This window comes from Colias croceus, chromosome 4 (assembly GCF_905220415.1).
Source record: "Colias croceus chromosome 4, ilColCroc2.1".
NCBI classification, from domain to species: domain Eukaryota; kingdom Metazoa; phylum Arthropoda; class Insecta; order Lepidoptera; family Pieridae; genus Colias; species Colias croceus.
This window is the reverse complement of record NC_059540.1, coordinates 5,445,444-5,456,223: the sequence shown is the minus strand read 5'-3', so window position 1 is coordinate 5,456,223 and position 10,780 is coordinate 5,445,444. Positions and strand designations below refer to the sequence as shown.

Sequence of the window (10,780 nt, the reverse complement as noted above, 5' to 3'; positions counted from 1 at the left end):
TATCTTTCAACAGTGGGTGTAGCAATTTAGTGTGTGTCTCACATATAAAATGCCTAATCATAGTGAGTAAGTATGGGACTGAAGGAGCGTTGTTATATTAGCCTGAGACTTCAAGGCGCAGCGTCTGATTTTATGTGCAAATGGAATGTTCACTGACTCCATTAAAATTATTTAACAAAGGATACATTCATTTTATAACTTTATGGGTGTACTACTTGGTTCATTTATATACTTTATTAACAGCTTTATTCACTTATTGTTATAATATATACTTGTCTAAAGTTATAAATAAATTGATATAGGTAATAAGATTGTTTTTAATAGTGTATATAAATATAATTATAATACTAAAATAGTTTTTAATTCCATTTTACTAACAACTATATGGATATTAAATGTATCTGAAATAAAAAAAAAATATAATTAATATGTATGTAGTTAAATACCTATGTATTACATAAAATGTTACATAAGACTGTTTTATTTAAAATAGAACAAACTCTAATTACAATGGGAATATTCCGTGCAGAATAATTAACACGATCAAATTGAGGTTATCTTTAATATAGAGCAGATAATGTAGAGCATTAGGTAAACGCTTTCGGCTTATGGACCAAATTTGTCACAACCTTACGTAAAATAATAATATGGTGAACAAATTTGTGTTTTAGTAGGTACTTGCAAGTTGCATATTACAAAAAAAATATTCTAATGTGATTACTGATTACATTTAAACAATACAATAAAAGCGTGAAAAAATTTAAACAATACAATACAATAAACGTGTATTATTTGTATATATTCAAATTTGTTATTCTTTATACTAAAATAGTAACTGGTAACTTTTTTATATGAAATAAAATATTTGAATAAGCAATAATTTCTCGTTGAAATCTTATACATACGTATAATACAGGTTTTATTTTGCAATAATCTACCACTTAAATATTACTGTTCTACGATGTTGCAATGATGACTAAACCAATTCCAAGCCTATTTAATAAAAAAATATCCTTAATTATTACTCCTATTTACATTCAATAAGCCTCAAACATCTTGTAAAAAAATAAATGAATATGTTCACATAATATAGTAATCAGTGATTACGCGAATGGATATTATTGGGCCAACACGAGTGTTATTAATCAATGCAAAAATTACATACATCAGCTGTCTAAGCATTCGAAGTATGTAGTAATGGAATTTAATAGAAAGATGGAATATGTTATATGAGGCGCCGTTTAATTGGATCCTTGTAAAGCTATAAAATATTCATTTTAAATAAATAAATAATCGTTTTATAAATTCCGTCGCGCTTGCGAAATTATTAAGAATGAATTTTCAGTCTTGTTGTGATTGGAACGCTATGAAATAAATCAAAAGCATCCAATAGGCTTACTTAATATCCTGTGTTTTACAACCTATTTATTTTACTCAGCAAAAGTACAAGATAGCAACGTCCACCAATAAAATGTCCCTATCTTTCTTTTCACCCATATATCGAACAGTAGACTTATCGCTCCGTAGTAAATCACACATACGATCGTTCACTTTATTACCCTTATGTTCATAAACATTTGCAATTTACTATGTTTACTCATATCCGGACGTGAGTTTAATTAATTATCTTTTGAACTCGTTCTGCTCGATACGGCGTCTTGGAACAAAGCTCGGTCTCACTTAAAGAGATTTGTTTTAAGAGCTTTTGTTTCATTGTGTGCAGATTGTGTGGGCGTCCCTCTATTCATTTTGTTTCATGTGTATTTTCTTATACGAAGGCTCTGCGACAAAGTGGCGTCTTTAGGGCGGTAATAATTTAGGTCTCGACGCATCGCGCTTACTTTACTTCAAATATTTTTAATCAAGCCTAGCCTCAAATTCGCATGAATCCTAAATCTACTTTACAATACTTTTAAATGTAAAGTATGTTTTCTTTTACAGTGTCAATATTAATCCATACTTAATATTATAAATGCGAAAGTAACTCTGTCTGTTACTCAATCACGCCCAAACTACTGAACCAATTTGCGTGAAATTTGGTAGTGATGGAGATATTTTGATACCCGAGAAAGGACATAAGGCTACCTTTTATTGCGAAATATGTATCACAGGCGAAGCCGGGGCGGACCACTAGTCTTATATATAAAAATGAATCGCAAAATGTGTTGGTAAGCGCATAACTCGTATGTAGAGAATAAAGTAATACTTATGTAGAGAAAACGTTAACACGGGCGAAGCCGGGGCGGACCGCTAGTTATATTTATAACTATATAAATGAGTCTCCTTATGTGTCGCTTAGCGTAAAACTCGCGAACAGCTCGAACATTTCGGAAAATGTTTTTAAACGTTTTTATTAAGGCACAAGGAATTGGGAAGGTACATTTTCTTTATCCATAAGATGAAGAAAATGTACCTATAAAGGGTAAGAGGGCAGAACAACGCCAGCACTAGTGTTAAATAAAAAAAAAGAAAGTTACGAAATCAATGACATCAGACAAAGGGGCTGATTGGGCCTATTAACCCAACGATCTCACAGTCTGCTTCTAATAATTCTGAAGAAGCCTCGTTGTAATTACAATTGACAAGACTAATAAAATATATAGACACTGTTCAAGAAAATCTTTTTTACCAATAATTTTAATACGTTTCGTTATTTAGATAATAGAGAAAAATAAATTACAGGAATATCAAAAAAATACTATTTATTTAAGTGTGCAGTTTACATGTTCAGTTTTAAAACAATACTTTATAGATAATAATGTATCTGTAGTAACCTAATAACCCGTTTAAAATTTATCTTTCATTCATGTCCTAAAAGTTAATAAGATAGTATTCAGTATTGCTTAGACTACGAACTTCAACCAAAAATTGGTAGGTAATCTCGTTTCACTGACGCAATCGAAACGCAATTATTCTGCACTTACATCGCGTGGGCACACATTAAGAGAGCAAAACTATCCAATGCAAATATTTGATAAAGCGGTATTTAACGGGATTAGCAGTGATGTCACACTACCCCGCTATTATGCAAAAGGGCAGTGACGATAGCGCACTAAGCAAATTGACGCACGATCGTGCCCACGCACTTCCATTATACACTTCAAAGTAACATTATCTGAATCTGTTAATCGTTTATCCACACTTTAATTTAACACTATTGATATTTCTATAAATATACCAACGCCATTGGCTTATATATTATACTTGGAAAGTATTATCCCTGGCCCGCTATCCCAGTTGGCCCACATAGTGCAAACGGAATGGCAATGTAGTATTTGTTCGGTCAGTCTCAATTACAATTTTAAGTATAAAATTAAGATACAGAGGGCAAAGTGTTACTGACATATCATGATGACTTTTATGTCGTCACTCAATGAGTTGATAAGAAGTCATTCAAGAATCGTTCACTTCCTTTAGATCCGTTTTGTGGTAATGAGGTCAACGAACTTTTCATGAATTTTAAAAGCTTTTTAAATAATGAATGCTTATTTACCATAATTATTGTGTCTACAAATAATATTATATTGTAACTTTTATGTTATCGACTATCGAGCGTTTAGACATTAATTAGATATGCGTAAGATATATCAGAAATTACCAAACTTATCAGAACCTTTGGCACTTAAGTTCAAACCAAAATAAACTGAGATATAGGTAAATAATATTATTGCTGTTGCTAGGTATATGGCTTTGTAATATTCGAATAATTGAGGGTACGAAATAAGTGCATGGTTAATAACATAGTTATCATTGAGAAATATCATTCACAAATGAATACCACACGCGACGAATTAGTCATTTCAATTTATTGATTTATGAATTAGTAACTGTTCTAAAATTATATTTTCTTTGTCATCTTCCTGTATAATTCTTGTGAATTCTCGGCACGAATAATAGTGTATTACTGTATATGGACCTTTGATCTTTCAAGAGTTACAGCACATGTATTGTCAATGAAGCTGATAGAACTCATCTGCGAACGGCGCCAACTAAACAAGTCTGCGGTCCAAAACAAAGTTATGCGTAACTACTGTGTACACACAATGCAGCAAACATATTAATGAATTATTTGATGAAAATTTTATTTCAGGAAAAATATGAGGTTAGCTTTCAATTAAATGTATAATGCTATAATATAACCTTATTAAATGATCTAAAGATTTTAGATAAATAATAATTAATTCTTGTAATCTTATATATAAAATTCTCGTGTCACAATGTTAGTCTGCATACTCCTCCGAAACGGCTTGACCGATTCTCATGAAATTTTCTGTGCATATCGGGTAAGTCTGAGAATCGGCCAACATCTATTTTTCATATGTACCACGGGCAAAGCCGGGGCGGACCGCTAGTAGGTATATAATAATATGACACACACATACGTGTACACAGTAAGTAGTTAATTATGCAGGTATTATGTATGAATGTTATGAATGCATTTCCTTAATTATTTCTTCAGTTACCTACGAACAATTTTTCAAATGGAATCACTGATCAATAAAATTTCTTTATAGCTAAACAAGAAAGCAACCTCAGTAGGTACCTTACTTAGAATCCTACCATCAGAGCAGAGATAAAAAAATGTCAAAGCAGCCTTACAATTATTATCTAAACTTAGTAGTTTATGGAACATGGGCCTAGATGCACTCTGTTAATTAATGTGGTAGGGAAGGATGCCCCGTTTCTTTCCATTTTTATTATGTATATGACACGGCTTTAAAATACCCCAATCCACCTGACAATCAATATAATATTTTGAGTGTCAAGAATCTTTCCGATTCCCTTTAACAATACGTTACGGTAAACTTGAAACAACAGATAATAAGTAAGAATTTTAGATAAGTAAAGTTTCTTTTCTCGGCTTTTGTAACAGTGCGCTAAGTGGCTACCCACCGCGTTCTACGAGGGATGGCACATTCCCTAGATAAGATAGGTAGGTGCATTGCAATCCAATAAGTCATTCACAACTATGTACCTATTCATATTTATTTCAATTACTTAGTCTTGAGAATTTCATCTAGCTTGATGAAGGTAAGAAATATAAATCCCTTTAGCAATTCATATTTATCTTCCATATTACAATATTATTAGTACAAATCATTAGCTAACTGCATACAATCCTACATTAAATATTTGTATACTTATTTTTATAAGTAGATTGTGTTTAATTTTTCTTTTATTAAATTTTGCATTGAAATGTGTGAACGGAACTCATCTTATGCTCTTATATAAAAATAAAATAAAAAACGACGTGTGGCACTCGGGGACTGCCGCGGTAAAGCTATTGCATGCTATGCCTTCAAGCCACACCTCCGCCCGTCGGAGTGGGGAGCGTGAGGTTTTTTCGTTACGGAATTTCTCGATTCGGTCTCCACGCTCAAGGCCCGCGATAGAAGCTATGCAATAGCTTAAAATTAAATCATTGTCAAAAAGCGTTGTCACCTGTAGATTCTTGGATATTAATTTTTGTACAAGAGGCTGGTCAATGCAACTAATAAAGATAGCCAAGAAATGCAGCTGGATGAACTCATAAAATAACACAATCGAAACGCTTATGTGTTCAGCTTTATAGCTTCATAGCAATGAATGAGTTTATTCAATTATCGATACCAAGAACCAATGTCGCGCAGATGAGTAATCACTTTAGATAGGATAATGGACATTGACGTTCTTAAGATAATTATATTCAATTTATGTAGATAACGGTAATAGTTTTTAACAATAATTAGCAAGCGTTACTTTGCACCAAGCTTACATACCGGCAGGTCAAGTTTTTTGGACCTAATTGGTTAGTATCTACCGATACTAACGAGTGGTATAGCACTGGTAGTGGTAATGGAAATTATCTGGTCTATTAATAATAGCATTTTATTGATTACATTTATCAAGATGTTAACTTGTCATTAAAAATAATCCATCCTTTTTCGCAACGAAAATGCATGTTTATGTTTTATTTAGATAAGTAAACAGAATATGGCGCCTATTTATAGTTTACATTATATTCTAATAGCTAAGCTAACAACAAAGAACTGCTCTATAGGTTTGCAAACTTTTATATCTCAGTAAACCTCGCCACTACGGCGAAAAATGAACTAATATCGACAGGTCAGCCATTTTGAAAAGTTCACATTTTGTCACCCTACCCTATGATCCTAATTCCTATCCTGTCCAAGCCTATCCTATCCTACTAATATTATAAATACGAAAGTTTGTGAGAATTGAGAAACTATTACAATGAAATTTGCACACATATAGAGAGTAACTTGGATTAACATATAGGATAGGTTTCATCCCGGAAATCTCACGGGACAGGGAACAATATGGGTTTTTCTTTGAAAACGCGGGCGAAGCCGCGGGTGGACAGTTAGTATTACGTGATATTATGATCCTTACAGAAAAAATGTGGGCTCTGAAGAAAGGCAGGATTCTGGATTGCATTGAAATCTATACAATACATTATAAAATCGTAGAAAAATTTGAAGAAAATCAAAAATGTACATCATTTTTTAAAAGAATACTTGGTGCGTGATCTTCGATGGATATCGAAGCCCAAAAATGTAGTATTAATAATTTTTGTTCCTTTGTCCGAATGTATGTCCGGGCTAAACTTAAAAAGTACTGCATGGGCTTACATCAAGATTCAAGCATGAATATTGCAAACTAGTCGGGTGAACATAATAATTTAAGCTATAATATTATTAATAGTAGCCTATCACCACGCTACACGACCAATATCTGAGCAAAGCGGCTAAATTGTGGTTTACTGGATATAATTGTAATATTGTGGTTTTTCCACAATTTTTAATTAAGGTATCTTTTTTACAGTCAACTCGCAGCACGCTCATGTAAGACTATTATAAATTATTCAATTTTCAAAAAAATACGAAACTCCTGTTTGCGTAAATTATATCCACATTATAATCATTTATATTTTATATCATAAATTATAAGATTTATATCGTTCAAAATCGATTCAAAATCAAACAAAACAACGTCAAAAATACACTACTCCTGTGCTTAAAAAAATATAAACAAAATGAAACTGTCACTATCTGATTGAACCATTGAACTGTCAACTGTTACACATGTCAGCTGATAAAATTGACATCCAAATCATTATCCAAATATAGCGGGAAAGTGAATTGAGAAGTTATTTGATACTTCAAACAGAGATTTTAATAATTTACGTAATTTTTAACTTGATTGAAACATTTATTAACGTTATACGATAAGGAGCGTTTCCTTCGCAAACCGATCGGTAAGACTTATGTAGATGGTTTAATGTTACTATCTACCTACTACACATTTCATTTACTTTGTATATTTTACATTTATTCAAATATCTGTACATACCTACGTAAACTATATATGGCTTTTATTAGGTAGTCAAGAATTTTGAAATGGATAAACGAAATAAATTCAAAGGTCCACAAGCAAAGAGGTTTAAGTCGCAAGATGACGATGAAGATGAAATGCCGGCTAGTTTTGAAGAGACATTGGCAGGAATGGAAACTGACTTTGACACTCCTTATATATTTGGTGAAGGCCCTGAAAATCAAAATACTAACATTAAATGGTCCCGATCGACACCGCCTGATATGAACCCCAATACCCAATCTTTAGTGTTTCAACAGTTTGATGTTGACCATTATAATGGGCAGCCAATTCCAGGTATGCCAGGGTCTCAGCTAGCACCTGTTCCTGTTATGCGTATGTATGGAATTACTATGGAAGGAAATTCTGTTTGTTGTCATGTACATGGATTTACACCTTACTTTTATGTTACTGTGCCATCAAATTTTGGTGAAAATGAATGTTCTACACTCAAAAGTAATTTGAATAAAGCCATGCTTGAGGATTTGAGATCTAACAAAGATAATATAAGAGAAGCTGTTTTAGAGGTGAAACTACTAAAAGCAAAATCCATAATGTATTATAAAGGTGATAGTGAGATTATGTTTGCAAAAATATCTGTTGCTGTGCCAAAATTGATAGCAGCTGCAAAACGACTCATTGAGAGGCAGCCCACATCATATAATTTAATGGATCCTTCATTTTATGAAACAAATATTGACTTTGATATTCGTTTCATGGTAGACACAGCATTAGTAGGCTGTAGTTGGATAGAGTTACCTGCTGAAAAGTGGTCTATTAGGAATAAGAATGGAAAATTGTTACCTGAATCTAGATGTCAAATAGAAGTTGATGTTGCATGGAATACATTTATTGCTCATCCTCCTGAAGGCGAGTGGTCTAAAGTCGCTCCAGTAAGGATTTTAAGCTTTGATATTGAATGTGCTGGTAGAAAAGGCATTTTCCCTGAACCTAACCATGATCCCGTTATTCAAATTGCATCCATGGTTATTAGACAAGGAGAAATGGAGCCATACGTTAGAAATGTTTTTACTTTAAATACTTGCGCTCCTATTGTTGGTTCACAAGTCTATAGTTTCCAATCTGAGTCAGAAATGTTATCTAAATGGTCAGATTTTTTCCGGGAATTAGATCCAGATATCATAACCGGATATAATATTAGTAATTTTGATTGGCCTTACTTAATAAACAGAGCAAAACATTTAAAGGTTGACAACTTTGATTTCCTAGGACGCATTAGAAATATACGATCTGTCATAAAGGATTCAGTGATACAGTCTAAACAAATGGGGCGTAGAGAAAATAAAAGCATTAATTTTGAAGGAAGGGTACCATTTGACTTACTTCTTGTACTTTTAAGAGATTATAAACTGAGATCATATACATTAAATGCTGTAAGTTATCATTTTCTTCAAGAACAAAAAGAGGATGTTCACCACAGTATAATCACAGACTTACAAAATGAAAATGAACAAACTAGAAGAAGATTAGCTATGTATTGTTTAAAGGATGCATATTTACCAATAAAATTACTTAACAAACTAATGTGTATCATTAATTATATGGAAATGGCTAGAGTAACTGGTGTGCCATTATTATGTCTCTTAACCAGAGGTCAACAGATCAAGGTAGTAAGTCAATTACTTCGTAAGGCTAAGGAAGCTGGGTATTTAATGCCAACCTATCATGGTCAAGGATCTGATGACCAGTTTGAAGGTGCAACTGTAATAGAGCCAAAGAAGGGCTACTATGCAGATCCTATATCTACTTTAGATTTTGCATCACTGTACCCCAGTATTATGATGGCACATAATTTATGCTATACAACACTAGTACCACCAAATATGCAAAAAGAATTAAATCTAGATGCTGAGGATGTTACAATAACTCCTTCTAAAAATATGTTTGTAAAGTCTAATGTCAGGAGAGGACTTTTACCAGAAATCTTAGAATCTCTATTAGCTGCCCGGAAAAAGGCTAAAGCTGATTTGAAACAAGAAAAAGATCCCTTTAAAAGGTCAATTTTAGATGGAAGACAATTAGCCTTAAAGTTAAGTGCCAACTCTGTGTATGGTTTTACAGGAGCTCAAGTTGGTAAACTGCCTTGCCTTGAAATATCAGGAAGTGTTACTGCATATGGAAGGACTATGATTGAATTTACAAAAACAGAAGTTGAGAAGAAATATAGAAAATCAAATGGGTATAAAGAAGATGCAGTTGTTATTTATGGTGATACTGATTCAGTAATGGTTAAATTTGGGGTAAAAACATTGGAAGAAAGCATGGAATTGGGAAGGGAAGCAGCAGATTTTGTCACATCTAAATTTGTAAAACCAATAAAATTAGAATTTGAAAAGGTCTATTACCCATATCTGCTAATTAACAAAAAGAGGTATGCAGGTTTATACTTTACCAAGCCAGAAACATATGACAAAATGGATTGCAAGGGAATTGAAACAGTAAGGCGTGATAACTGTCCCCTTGTTTCGAACATGATGAGCACTTGCCTTCAAAAACTGCTTATTGACAGAAATCCAGATGGTGCTGTATCATATGCTAAACAAATTATTTCTGATTTACTGTGTAATCGTATTGATATATCCCAACTTGTGATTACAAAGGAACTTGCAAAAAATGACTATGCTGCTAAACAAGCTCATGTAGAATTGGCAAAGAAAATGAAAAAGCGTGATGCAGGCACTGCTCCAAAACTAGGAGATAGAGTGCCATTTGTCATTTGTTGTGCTGCTAAAAATACACCTGCATACATGAAAGCAGAAGATCCTATTTTTGTATTAGAAAACAGTATACCTATAGACTTTAGTTATTATTTAGAGAATCAACTATCTAAACCATTATTAAGAATCTTCGAACCAATACTAGGAGAGAAAGCAGAATCACTACTCCTGAAAGGAGAACATACTAGAACAAAAGCAATGGTAACTTCAAAGGTTGGAGCTCTGGCAGCTTTTACCAAAAAGAAGGAAAAGTGTATTGGCTGTAAATCAGTTATGCCAAATGACACAAAGAGAGCATTGTGTGATCACTGTTTGGACAAAGAAGGTCAGTTATATATAACAGAAATTTTCAAACAGAGACAACTTCAAGATAAGTTTTCAAGGCTTTGGACTGAATGTCAGAGGTGCCAAGGAAGTCTACATGAAGAAGTTTTATGTACGAATCGCGATTGCACAATTTTTTATATGAGAAAAAAAGTTGGTATGGAGTTGGATACACAAGAGAAGACTGTATTACGCTTTGGTGAACCTCTTTGGTAAATTTGATTTGAAAAAGAAAAAAATTCAAAACAAAATGAACTTTTAATCTAAGAAGTTGATATTTTTGATATATTGTATCTCAACTGTATGAATAAATGCAATTGAAATCTATTTTTTTTTACATTTTT

The 10,780-nt window shown here is 32.8% G+C and overlaps 1 protein-coding gene across 2 annotated transcripts; it reads left to right on the top strand.

Moving 5' to 3' along the window:
* The first annotated feature begins 7,124 nt into the window (after positions 1–7,124).
* Positions 7,125–10,763, top strand: LOC123690884 (DNA polymerase delta catalytic subunit). 2 transcript variants are annotated; one of them, XM_045635002.1, is made up of 2 exons: positions 7,125–7,258; positions 7,387–10,763. In XM_045635002.1, exon 2 carries the CDS (start codon positions 7,401–7,403, stop codon positions 10,650–10,652), a length of 3,252 nt encoding a protein of 1,083 aa, XP_045490958.1. In that variant the 5' UTR covers positions 7,125–7,258; positions 7,387–7,400; the 3' UTR covers positions 10,653–10,763. The 2 variants fall into 2 exon arrangements, with proteins under 2 accessions (XP_045490958.1, XP_045490957.1); XM_045635001.1 differs by having other exon boundaries at positions 7,383–10,763.
* The last annotated feature ends 17 nt before the right edge of the window (positions 10,764–10,780 follow it).